General features: G+C 37.7%; 1 protein-coding gene across 1 annotated transcript in view; it reads right to left on the bottom strand.

Annotated features, from left to right (window-relative positions):
• XRCC4 (X-ray repair complementing defective repair in Chinese hamster cells 4) overlaps window positions 1-14,431 on the bottom strand; it is a 313,461-nt gene that overhangs the window by 201,881 nt on the left and 97,149 nt on the right. The window contains exon 5 of the mRNA XM_006870596.1: window positions 12,849-12,955. Coding sequence (XP_006870658.1) covers window positions 12,849-12,955 — 107 coding nt within the window. The remainder of the gene's footprint in view (window positions 1-12,848; window positions 12,956-14,431) is intronic.

Here is a 14,431-nt window from a genome sequence, read left to right as displayed (position 1 = left end):
ATTGCAACATTATTCACAACAAAAAAAGATGGAGACAGCCTGAATGCCCATCAATAGAAGAATAAACTTTGGTTCACACACAATGGAATACCACATAACACTGAAGAATAACGATGAATTTACAAAACACCTTATCACACGGATGAACCTAGAGGGTTTTATGCAGAATGAAATCAGTTAATCGCAAAAGGACACATATTATATGAGACTTTGGCATAAGTTAAGAGGTTTTCACATTGAAAGAATTCTATAATGGATATCAGGAGTAGAAACGTAGGAAGAATTATTCACAGGCTATAGGGTAGACATGTTTCAGTATTTAACATTCTAGCACTATATCTGACAGTGCTCCACTGCTAGTCATAAGATTTTCAGTGCATAAACATTTAGAAGTAGTCTGTTTATCCTTCTTCCTAGTCTGTCTCAGTCTGGATGCTCAGTTAAAACCTGTCCACCATTGATGTATGCTGCTAGTATTTAAAATACCAGTGGCAGAGCTGCAAGCATCACAGTAACATGCTGTAGTGGGCTAAAGCTGAGAGTGAAGCATCCAGCTAATATGAAGTGAAGGGAGGTGCACAAGAATGCCCACACTTGCAGATAGTATCCATTTGATCTAATTTTGATGGCTAGACGATCAGAACTCGACCAGAGGAAGCTAAAGAAGTTTGATACAGGAAGTAAGTGAAATTACTATAATTTGATGACCTTGACCTATACTTATGGATGTAGTAGCTCAAAATACCAACTGAGAGGGAAGGATTCTTCACATCAAAGACCAAGCCGATCCCCTCAGTACACAGAGTTGATACAGAAGGGCAACTTACACATTAGCTACCTAAAATGGGGGTGGGGGTAGGGTGGAGGGGTCATAAAAGCATGAAGTGGCTGGCTTACAAGTTCTCAAGACGCACTTTAGCTTCAGAGTATGCAGGGGAAGGTAGAATCCCCACTGAATAGTTTTCATCTTGTCTAGATTGGTCTGGTGAAATGAGATGGAGCTAGGATACTTTTGACTTAATAATGAGTAACTGTTTTCATTACTAATTGCAAGTGTCACAACTGTACAGGTAGAAGTTGTGTAATAAAAATGGAGCAGCAATAAATCTTACATTCCAGGAACAGAGGACCCTAGGATCCAAATGAGAGAAGAGCATGAGCAGAACATGAGCGCCTAACCCAAGAATCAGTGACACCAAAGATGGAGGCAGAGGTGATGGCATGGAAAGGTAGAGCGGCTAAGGAATCTATACTCACAGAAAGAGAAAAGCTGTTTGCTGGCAGGCAGGAGGGTGCCTTGAAAAATTAGCCCTTTTATTGTTTAATTGATGATATATTCTTATGTGTTTCTGTGTACATCAAAAAAAGGGGGGGAATAGAGGGGATAGAAGCAATACTGTTAACCGATGGTACATGGAGGGGTTTGTAATCACTGCATTGAAAAAAAAAATGCAATTAGTTGAATGCACAACCAATTATTTTTCCATGTAAACTATCACTCAATTCACAACGAAAGTGTTAAAAAAAAAAAGAAAGGATATTCTTGATGAATGAAATATTCTATGATGTTATCCAGTTCTGGTGTGGTGCTGTAGGATAATGCACTGAACTACAATGTCAGTGGTTCAAACTCACCAGCCTCTCCTTGTAAAAATCCTCTACAAGGTTACTGTGCCTCGGAGCATACTTGATGGCACTTACCAATAACAAAAATGTGATGGTTGCAGGGTGGGTGGCTGGAGGGATCAAAAAAATAATATAGTTAAAAATAAATAAATAAAAGGGCAAGATAAGAAAAAAGGAAAAGATCAAAATGGATATCAGAAGACACTCTGAGATTTGTATAGAGACGTTAACGAAAATGGAAGAAATGAAGAGCTAAATGAGCTGAACAGAAGATTTCAAAGGGCAGCAAAAGAAGACAAAGTTAAACATTATATTGAAATGTGCAAAGACCTGGAGTTAGAAAATCAAAAGGGAAGAGCATGTTCAGCATTTCTCAAGCTGAGGGAATTGAAGAAAAACTTCAAGCCTTAGCTTGCAATATTATAGGATTCTTTGGGCAAAATATTGAATAGTACAGACAGCATAAAAAAAAGATGCAAGGAATACACAGAATCACTTTATCAAAAGAAATGGTCAATGTTCAACCATTTCAAGAGGTAGCATATGATCATATGCCAATAGTAATAAAGGAAGAAGTCCAAGGTGAATTGAATGCATTGGCAAAGAACTAAGCTCTGAGAATTGTTGGAATGCAAATTGAAGTCTTTCAACAAATTGATACAGCATTGCAGGCACACACTCATGTATGCCATGAAATTTGGTAGCTAGCTACCTCGCCAACTGATTGGAAGAGATTCATTCATTATGTGCTCATTCCAAAGAGAGGAGACCCAAAGGAATGTGGAAAACATTAGAAAATACCATTATCATCACATTCAAGTAAACTTTTTCTAAGGATAATTAAAAAATGGCTGAAATGGTATACTGACAGGTAACTGCCAGAAGTACAAGCTAGATTCCGACAAGGATGTGTAGTGAGGTATATCATTGTTGATGTAGGATGGATCTTGGCAGAAAGCTGTTTATCTGTGCTTTATTGACTATGCAAAGGCTTTTGATTGTGTGGATCATGACAAGCTAAGGACAACATTGCAGAGAGCGAGTATTCCGGAACACTTTGTTCATGAGGCAGTTGTTTGAACAAACAATGGAGACGGAATTGTTTAAAGTCAGGAAAGGTGTGTGCCAGGGCTGTATTTTTTCACCATATGTATTCAAGCTGTACACTAAGCAAGTAATCTGAGAGGCTGTATTTTATGAAGAACATGGCATCAGAACTGGAGTAAGAGTCATTTACAACCTGTGATATGCAGATGATACAGCCTCACTTGCTGAAAGTGAAGAGGACTGAAAATACTGATGAAAATCAATGAGAACTGCCTTTGGTATGGGTTGCACCTCAATGTTAAGAAAACAAAAATCCTCACCACTGGACCAATAAATGTCATCATAATAAATGGAGAAAAGATCAAAGTTGTCAAAGATTTCATTTTGCTGGGTAACGTAGTGGTTACAAATCGGGCTGCGAAATGCAAGGTCAGCAGTTCAAAACTACCAGCTGTTTCACAGGAGAAAGATGAGGCTTTCTGCTCTGTAAAGATTTATAGCCTCGGAAACCCTGTACAGAGTAGCTATGAGTCAGAACTGACTCCATGGCACATAACAACAACAACAATCAACACTTATGGAAGTAGCAGTCAAGAAATCAAATGATATATTTCATTAGGCAAATCTGATGTAAAAGATTTCTTTAAAGTGTTGAAGAGCAAAGAAATCTTTGAGGACTAAAGTGTGCCTGACAGAAGTCATGGTACTTTTCAGTAGCTTCCCAGGCATGTAAAAGTTGGACAATAAATAAGAAGAACCATAAAAGAATTGACGCATTTGAGTTTTGGTGTTGGAAAAGAATATTAAAAGCACCCAGACTGCTGGAAGAACAAAGAAATCCATGTTGGAAGAAGCAAAGCCAGAATATTCTGTAGATGCCAGAATGGTAAAACTTTATCTCTCATATGCTGGACATATTATCAGGAGGAAGCAGTCCCTGGAGAAGGACATTATGCTTGGTAAAGCGGAGGGTCAGGAAAAAAGAGGAAGACCACCAATGAGATGGGATGGCACAGTGGCAGCAGCAATGGGCACAAGCATAAGAATGATTGTGAGGTTGGCATATCACTGCACTGTGTTTCATTCTGTTGTGCATAAGGTAACTATGAGTCAGAACAGACTAGTCAGTGCCTAACAACAGCAACAGGGTAGACACAAGTTAACTTGGTTTACCAGAAAGGCAATATATGGAGGTTGGGGGAAAAAAAAAAAAGATAGGAGAAGGGAGAAGGTACAGGGAAGAGTGCAAGAGTCAATGGTATTAGATGCTAAAAAAAAAAAAAAAAAAAAGGAATATTAGGAAAATTCTTCAACATAATTAAGGTAATACACAAAAACCCAACTAACATTGCTTTCAGGGAAGAGAAACTGAAAGCATCCCTCTTACCAACAGGAACCAGATAAGGATTGCCTTTCATTACCACTCCTATTCAATGTTGTTCTGGAAGTCTTAGCAGAGTTATAAATCAAGGAAGGGAAAGAAAAGTCATCCAAATCCTCAAAGAAGTAAAATGCTATCTGCAAATAATACTCTACACATGGAAAATCCTGAACACTAGGTAAGAAATTTATTTGAACTCATTGAAAGGTTCAATCAGGTATCAGGGTATAAGACCAATAAACAAAAGTCAACTGGATTATTTTACACTAATACAGAGAGTTCTGAAAAGGTAATGAGGAAAACAGTATCATTTACAGCAGCCACCCAAAAGATGAAATATTTTGGAAAAAATCTAACCATAGAAACTAAAAGACTGATACAAAGAAAACTACAAAACACTATTAAAATAAATGAAAAGACACTTACACACATGGAAGAATATACCATGCTCATGAACAGGAAGACTTAATATTGTGAAAATGCCAAAACTACCCAAAGCAATCTACAGCAATAATGCAATCTAATCCCGATTCTAGCATCATTCTTTAAAGAAATGGAAGAACTAATCATCCACTTTATACATAAAGAAACCAAGTAATAAATAAGCAAGGCATTGCTAAAGAAGAACAAAGTATAAGGCCTCTCATTTTCTCATTTCAAGACCTATACAGCACAATAACCAAAACAGCCTGATACTGGTACAAAGAAAGATACACAGATCAACATAATAGAACTGAGAATTCAGTAGTAAAGATAGTCTCCTTGACAAACGATATTGGCAAAACTGGATATCCCTTTGCAAAAGAATAAAATAACATCTATATCTCACACAATATACAAAAATAAAGTCACCCTGGACTAAAGACCTAAATGAAAAAACTATGTGACTTAAAAAAATCAATAAAAAATAAGAATAAATGTAAAGCTCTGATATGGCCTATATACACTATCAAACACAACTGAAAACATACAAACAGCAGAAGAAAACTAGATGAATGGGACTTCCTAAAAATCATACGCTTAAGTATATCGAAAAATTTCACCTAAAGAATGAAAAGAGAAAAACTTCTGGGACTATTAACCAAAAAGCTCATATCTTAAATTAACAGCAAACTTCAATAACACAAAATAAAAACTGATAATTCAATTAAAAACTGAGCAACTGACATGAACAGACACTTCACCAAAGCAGACATTTAGATAGCATGTCTTTTTTGCTCATTTCTTTGATAAAAAGCAATGCCCACAATTATTAACCATTAGAGAGATGCAAATCAAAACAACAATGAATATCATTTCACATCAACATCAATAACAAAGTTCAAAAAAGAAGAAAAAAAGTGCCGGTGAGGGTGTGGAGAGGTAGACTAGAACCCTCCTATATTGCTGATGGGTCTGCAGAATGGTGCAACCACTAGGGAAAGTGGTCTGGCAGTTCTTCAAAAAGCTGAAATTGTTGTTGTTAGGTGCCATTGAGTCGGTACTGACTCATAGCAACCTTATGCACAACAGAACAAAACACTGCCTGATCCTGGGCCAACCTCACCACTGTTGCCACGCTTGACTCCATCGATGCTGCCACTTGACCAATCAATCTCATTGAGGGGTCTTCCTCTTTTTCTCTGACCCTCCACCTTACCAAACATGATATCCTTCTCCAGCGACTGGTCCCTCCTGACAATACGTCCAAAGTATGAGAGACAAAGTTTGGCCACCTTGGCCTCTAGGGAACATTCTGGCTGCACTTCTTCAAAACAGATCTATTTCAGAGCTCAACCAGAAGTAAAAAGAAGAGGGGGAAAAAAAAAAAGTATTCTCACACAATTTGATGAACTTGGCCTACACCTATGGAAGCAGTAGCTCAAAAGAGGGAACAAATCCTTACAGCAAGAATCATTCCCACCTCCTCCACACAGAGAGTACACAGGGATGGGCAACTTGGACATTGGCTACCCAAAATGGGGGGCGGGGGGGCTACAAAGGCAAGAAGTGACTGGCTTACAAGCTTTCAAGAGGGAACCTAGATCCAGAGGGCCTGGAGGAAGGTAGAATCTCCAGTGAGTAGTATTCAATCTGACTAGGCGGGGCTGATGCAATGAAATGCAGACAGGTCTTTTGTGATACAATAGTGAATAATTGTTATCAGGACTGATTGTGAGGATTGGAAATGTAAAGGTAGAAGTTTTATAGCAAGGGGAAAGTGATTAGCAGAGGTCCCTAGGACCATCAAGGGAGAAGAGCAGAGAGCAGGACCCTACCCAGAGAAGCAGTGATGCCTGAAATGGAGGCAGAGATGATGATGTGGAGCGATGGAGCAGCTGGAGACTTTAGATCCAGAGAGGGAGAGCGACTGTGTGCTGAAGACGTGGGGGGGTACTGGGGAAGGATTGCATGGAGGGGATTTGTAACCATGGCAATGAGACTATATACGATAGAATGAATGTAAAACTAATGTTCGCCCATGTAAACTATCACATAATTCACAATAAAACGTTTAAGAAAAAAAAAAAGAATAAAAAACAGATCTATTGGTTCTTTTGGCAGCCCATGGCACTTTCAGTATTCTCCTCCAACACCATAACTCAAAGGCATCAATTCTTCTTCGGTCTTCCTTATTCAACTGTCCAGCTTTCACATGATATGAGGTTATTGAAAACACCATGGCTTGGGTCAGGCGCACCTTAGTTCTCAAGCTGACATCTTTGCTCTTCAACCCTTGAAAAAGGTCTTGTGCAGCAGATTTGCCTAATACAATATGTCGTATGATCTCTTGACTGCTGCTTCCATGAGTGTTGATAGTTGATCCAAGAAGAATGAAGTCCTTGACAACTTCAATCTTTTGTCCGTTGATAAGAATATTGTTTATTGGTCCAGTGGTGAGGATTTTTGTTTTCTTGACATTGAGAGGTAATCCATACCGAAAGCTGTGCTCTTTGATCTTCAACATTTCTGTACTTAGTATCTATCCTAGAGATCCTAGAGAACTAAGGATTGTAACATGGATAGATGTATATACATCCAAATTCATCGCAGTAATTTATTCAAAACAGCAAAAAGATGGAGACAATCTGAATGCTCATCAATGGAAGAGAGGATTTAAAAACATCTTTGGTGCATATATACAATGGATTACTACACAATACTGAAGAATAACATTGAATCTGTGATATACCTCATAACATGGATAAAATGTGGGACATTATGCTGAATGAAATTTATCAATCACAAAATGACAAATATTATATGAAACCACTATTGTAAATAGTCAAGAAAAAGTTTTCATGTTAAAAGAAAAATTCTTTGATGGTTATCAGGTGTGGAAGAGAAGGGGGAGCAATTAGAATATACATATGGTAACTTGGGTGATACGGAAGGCAATATACAACATTGATAGAAGAATGATGAAAGCAGAGGAAGACACAAGCAGAAACGCAAGAGTTAAAGGAAATAGAGGTAAATATTGTTAAATACAAAATCCTGCTGTAACAGTGATCTATAATAGATACAAGGAACTCTGGAAGAGTCGTGGTTACAAGTTGGGATGCTAACCTCAAGTTCAGCAGTTCAAAACCGGCAGCCATTCCATGAGAGAAAGATGATGCTTTCCTCTCCTGTAGAGATTTACAGCCTTGGAAACCGCAGGCAGGGTTCCTATGAGTCAGAGCCAATTCCATGGCATATAACCACCGCCACGACCATGATAGATACACAGGCTGGATGGGTATAGGAGGGACAGTATAGGAAGGACTGTGGGATTATACCCACAAATATATAAAGGTTTGAGAGAACATAGTTTTACATACATATTTACCTTTAATGAAAATATATCCATGAATGGATATACAGGGGTAAACTGATGAAAACATCCAAGACATAACCAAACGCCTTGAGGGAAAGAGTTGCTGGAACTGTGGGCTCAGGATCATCGTCTCAGGAGACATCATGGCCAACTGGCATAACATTGTCCATAAAGACAATGTTCTCATCCTACTTTGGTGGATAGCAACTGAGAATTTTAAAACTCATGAGCAGTCATGTAAGGTACAATTATTGGTCTCTTTCTCTGTGAAAGAAAGAAGATTGTTGAAAACTGAAGATGCTCAGAAACAATTACTCCAATGGACTAATTGTTGTTGTTGTTAGATGCCATTGAATCCATACTGACTCACAGCGACCTCATGCACAGCAGAACGAATCACTTCCCAATCCTGGGCCAACCTCACTACTGTTGCCACGCTTGGGTCCATCGATGCTGCCACTTGGCCAATCCATCTCGTTGGGGGTCTTCCTCTCTTTCTCGGACCTTCCACCTTACTAAACATGATATCCTTCGACAATGAATGGTCTTTCCTGACAATATGTCCAAAGTATGAGAGACGAAGTTTGGCCATCTTGGCCTCCAAGGAGCACTCTGGCTGCACATCTTCCAACCCAGATCTAGTGGTTCTTTTGGCAGCCCATGGCACTTTCAATATTCTCCTCAAACACCATAACTCAAAAGCATCAATTCTTCTATGGTCTTCCTTAGTCACTGTCCAGCTTTCGCATGCATATAAGGTTACTGAAAATACCATGGCTTCGGTCAGGCTAATGGACCATGTGAATATCAGCTTTCACAACTCTGAGACCAAAAGAACTTGTTAGTGCCTGGCTACAATTACCAAAAGCTCTGAAAGAGATCACATTAGAAGGTCGTAAATAGAGTGGGAGAAAATGTGCAATAAAACTAAAAATCACAAAAATGACCAGACATATACTGATCAAACAGAGACTGGTAGAACCCTGAGACTATGGCTCTTTGTCACCTGCAGGTGTGGAACTGAAATCATCCCCATGGTTCAATTTTCAACGAAGCAATCAAAAGCTATCCCCAAAATAACACTAGTGAGGTATGCACACCATAGAATGGCCAATCATTTAAGATCAAAAGGACATCATTTATCTAAGGAAAAGGTTCAGAAGGGTGGAGAAAGAAAGAGGAATGGAAACAAGAACCACAAGGAGGAAGTTAGACGAAGCGATGTTACACTAAAGCGATTGCAATCTGGATGGAACAAAGGGTTTGTATGATTTATTGAATGTAAAACTGATGATCTGCTCTGTAAATCTTTTCATTCAACTCACAATGAAAAGTTTTAAAAGTAATACATCAAGCATTTTAGAGCTAAGACTTATTATTTTCTTGGCAAAGTTCAATTTCATGACTATTTCTTACTGAAGCAGAAGGAAAAGGATAGTTTAGGCTTCCAACAAAATACTCTTAATTCTTAACATCAAAAGTTCTGGTCAAAAGGCAAGAGCAATATAAAAATAAAATAAAAATTAGAACCAGAGGCCTGTAGATTAAATACACAGTGAACCCAGATATGACTTAAAGAAATAATGACATGTAGAATATACAAAAAAATATGGAATGAACTAAAGAGTTCTGAAGGGAAAATAAATTTTTCCAAATTTAAAATAGTGCCATTATAGCTTAAACCTTTGCTTAAAATAGACAGAACACAGAAAGGACTCCATAGTCACACTTAACCACATATTTTCTCTTCAACCATAATCTCCATCTACTTCAAAAGTTGTGAGATGGTCTGAAAAAAGGACAAAATCAAAGGCTACTTTATTTAATTAAAATTATGACAGCTTAAGTTGGAGAGTACAGATTTTCTCAGTGAACTTTTGATTAAATTTTATTATTAAACAATGACTTCACTCTAAACAGGGCACTAATGTAAAATAAGCACAACCACCAATTAAACAGAATCTTAATTTTGATTTGCATAATTGTGACTGAGTATATTTCGAGACTCAATTCAAATCTGATCACAATCAGGTTAAAAAATGAACTAATTTAATCAACATCAGTATGTTTCTATCACCTAAATTAGATACCTTTGTATTTTTTTATACATCAAATCTACCTTCTTTGTTGTCACTATATGGATAATGTCCATATTCCTAGTGAAAATAACACCTCCACTTGTGCATTGGATCCCATATTTTTGTATTTAGTTAAAGTATCCCAATAATTCTAACTTTTACCTATTGCCTAAGAAGTTTCTTCTTTCCTAATCACATCCATCAAACATGGTATTATTTCTCTTAAAAAGATAAAAATCCTTCCTAAAATCCACTATCCATCCAGTTGCTGCCATATTTATTTATTACAGAAAGAGCTGCCTACAGTTGCTGTCACATCTCCAATTCTTTCCTCATATTCTATTTTTTTTTTAATTTTCTGAAGCTTTTTATTGTGAATTGGCTGAAGGATTACAGAGATCATCAGTTTTACATTCAACAAACCATACACTTTGCCATCTCAATGATTGCAATCCCCTCCATGTAACTAGTTATCCCAGTTACTAACTGTGATTCTTATTTCCATTTTACCCTCCTTCATAACCCCTCAGAACTTTGTCCTTAGGTTAATTTTGACCTTTTGATCTTGAATGATTGATCATTCCATGGTGAGCATACCTAAGTAGTGTAGTTGTCCCTGCATACACCTATTCACCACTTGGCTGAAAAATGGACCACGAGGATGAGTTGAATTCCAGACCTAACAGGAGGCTGAGGGCCATAGTCTCAGCTTCCTCCAGTCTCTTTCTGACCAGGAATCCGTTTTTAAAATTTTGAGTTTTGTTCCACTGGGTTTCCCATTCTATCCAAGACTCCTAACATGATCCCTTTCAGAGCAGTTGATAATGGTAGCACCATCTAATTTTTCTGGTTTCAGAATGGTAGAGACTGATGTTGACTTGTTCCATTAGTCCAATGGACTAACTGATTCCAAGCATCTTCAATTTTCACCACTCATTTTCCTTCTGCACATGAAGAGAACAATAGTTGCACCGTAGATGGCCACTCATGAGCTTTTAAGATCCCAGTCGCTACTCACTAAAGTAGGATATAGAACACTGGTATTGTGGATAATGTTATGCCAATTGACCATGGTGTCCTCTGAGACTATGGTCCTGAGATTCCATGCTCAGCAAGTCATTGCTTCAAGATATTTGTTAATGTCTAAGAAGTTTTCATCAAAAATGATTGCAGTGGTACATCTACAACAAGCTTTAAGAAATTCAAGCTGGATACAGAAGAGGATGTGGAACTAAGGGTATCACTGCTGACATCAGATAAATCTTGGATGAAAACAGAGAATACTGGAAAGATGTTTGCTTGTGCTTTACTGACAACGCCAAAGCATTCAACTGTGTGGATTTTAACAATCCTTTGATAATATTCAAAAAAATAGGTATGCCAAACACTTAATTATGCTCATGAAGAGCCTGTATATAGATCAAGAGGCAGTCGATCGAACACAACAAGGAGAGACTAAATGCTTTAAAATTAGGAAAGGTCTGCACTAGCGTTGCAGCCTTTCACTGTACTAATTCGATGTGTACGCTCAGCAAATAATCTGAGAAACTGGACTGTGTGAAGAGGAACACAGCAAGAGGATTGAAGTAAGACTTACAAACAGTCACGTCAACAGTGAGTCCCAATCTCCTTGCTTGGTGAAAACAAGGAAGATGTGAACTATTACTAAAGAAGATCAAAGACTACATTCTTCAGTACAGGTTCCACTTCAATTTAAAGAAAACAAAAATTCTCATAACTGGATCAATAAGTAAGATTACGATAAATGGTTGAAAAGGTTGAAGCTGTCGAAGAGTTCAATTTACTTAGATCCACAATCCATGCTCATGGAAGCAACAGTCAAGAAACCAAAGGACATACTGCCTTAGAAATATCTGCTAAAAAGTACCTTTTTAAAGTGTTAAAGAGCAAAGATGTCATTTTTGATGAGTGAGGTGTACCTAACCCAAGCCATAATACTTTCAATCACCTTATATGCATATGAAAGTTAAATAATGAGTAAGGAAAACCATAGAAGAATTGATGCACTTGAATTATGGAGTTGGTGAAGAATATTGAAAGTACCATGAACTTCCAGAAGAACAAAAAAAATCTTTATTTATTACAGAAGTATTTATCTTATAAGTACAGTCAGAATACTTCTTAGAAATGAAGATGTCAATACTTCATCATTCACATTTTAGACATGTTGTCAGGAGGGAACCAGTCCTGAAGAAGGACATGATGGCTGATAAAGTTGGTAAGTGCCATCGAGTCAATTCTGACCCATAGTGACCTTGTATAGAGTTTCCAAGGAGCAGCTGGTGAGCTTGAACCGCCAACCTTGCAGTTCAAACGGCTTTGCAGTCTGGCGTATTGACCCACAGCCCCACACCAAGACTCCACGTGGTAAAGTGAAAGGTCAGTAAAAAAGAGAAAGCCCCAACAAGACAAATTGGTACAATGGCAGAAACAATGGGCTGAAACACAACTGAATTTTAAGTATCGCGTAAGATCAGGCAGTTGCAATAAGTTGAAACTAATTCAATGGCACCTAAAAGCTATAACAATCATGAGTTAATGTGAGGAATGCTGGTGTGCTGTAGGATAAGCACTGGACTACTAAGCACAGTAGTTCAAATTCACCAGTTGTTCCCTGGGAGAAAGATAAGATTTTGTGTTCCCGTACAGATTTACAGTCTTGGAAACCCTAAACAGGGTCTCTATGAGTGGCAATTGATGCACCAACATACAACAATTTATTGCATTTACCAATAAATATATATATTTAACATTAATAATTTCAGGTTTTAGAAGAAAAAACCCTGAAGTATTTTTGTAGAAAAACTTGTTCAGAATATTTCCTCTTATGTTTTATCATAATAGTAATGAGCCCAAATGAGATATTCAACAAAGATAATGAATATATTTATCTCACCTGGAGATGATACTGAGGGCTCAGGCTGGTTTTCACTTTCCTCATCAGTACTTTCATCGTAAACTGTATCTTTACCAGCACTCATCTGAGAACAGACTGCAGTTTCCCTGGAAACAGAGAAAGGTAGCATTATAAATTATGGGCTCTTCTCCCTGCTAGGTATCAAACTAACAAATAAGTAATAATAGAAAGTATCCTTTAAAAAGATTCTAATTAAAGAACATATATTAAAATATGTGGAGTCCTGGTGTGGTGTTATGGGTTAGTTTGAACCACAAGGGAAGTTCCAACTCACAAGCTTCTCCTTGGAAACCCTGCATAGGGTTGTGATGAGACAGAACTGACTTCATGGCACTGAACAACAACAGCACATTAAAATACATGTGATTTAAATAACAATAAAAATGATGTATTAACTCTTCAGAGTTTTCCTTTCACCTAATAATGTGGGTTAGTGTTCAGTATTATTTCTTGAATTCATTTTCTAGCATTTATTAGTCTTTCATCAAAATATTACTCTTCCATATTATTTTTCTGTGGGTCAGACAATATTTAGCATTTTACTGATCTCAAAACATTTCTACTTCATTTAATTTCCCCAAAGTCTTAAAAGACAGGTACCTTTACCCTTATTATGAGAATAAACTGAAGCACAGAGCTTTAAGACTTGCCCAAAGTCATGTATTAATAGGTACATTAACGGATATCCATATCAGGCTGGCACTTGAAATAAGACCAGTTGACATCAAATGTTATGCTCATTAGCAAGCCTGTGCTTCCTGACAAATTTAGAGCAAAAGACTCTAGCCTATATCACTCAGCTGTGAGAAACTTATAGTTGCCCCAAACCAAACGAGGCTATAAGACATTTATGAGTCTTTCTTTTTAAAGCCAAGTACACACACACCCAGAGAAAACTACATGGAATGATAAAAACAGTAATGACAGACGAATCAGAATCTGAGGTAGGGAAAAGTTTAATTAATATTAATGTTCCTTGAAATTTAACACTCGAAACTTGATTGCTTAAATAGCAAGTTTACAAATGTGAATCTAATTCTCTAGTTTTCAGAAGATGAAAGCTATTTGAAGTGTTTATTAATATGTTTCTTAACTATTTCTAAGAATTGAACAAGCAATATTTAGAGAACCCTCATGCCCGGTATATGATTTAAGTGTCAGTATGGCAGTTAGATGGACATGGAGAGGTGCTGCTGAGAATTGGCCAGGTCACTGCATCCTGTCTAGGAGCAAGTATCCAAACCCAAAAGTCAAATGATCTCATATTACAAAATAAGTTGGTACCTAACTTTCATTAAGTTTGGAGGGGAAATCCACTTAACTGTATGTGTATGGCTTCCCAAAGTTGTTGTTGTCGTTGTTGTCAGGTGCCATCGAGTCAGAACCAAATCATAGAGACCCCATGCACAGCAGAACGAAACAATGTTCGATCCTGGGCCAACCTCACTACCGCTGCCACATTTGAGTCCATCAATGATGACACCTGGATGATCCATCTCGTTGGGGGTCTTCCTCTTTTTCTCCAACCCTCCACCCTACCCAGCATGACATCCTTCTCCAGC

This window comes from Chrysochloris asiatica, unplaced genomic scaffold (assembly GCF_000296735.1).
Source record: "Chrysochloris asiatica unplaced genomic scaffold, ChrAsi1.0 scaffold00145, whole genome shotgun sequence".
Classification (NCBI taxonomy): Eukaryota; Metazoa; Chordata; class Mammalia; order Afrosoricida; family Chrysochloridae; genus Chrysochloris; species Chrysochloris asiatica.
This window is presented reverse-complemented; position numbering and strand designations above follow the sequence as displayed.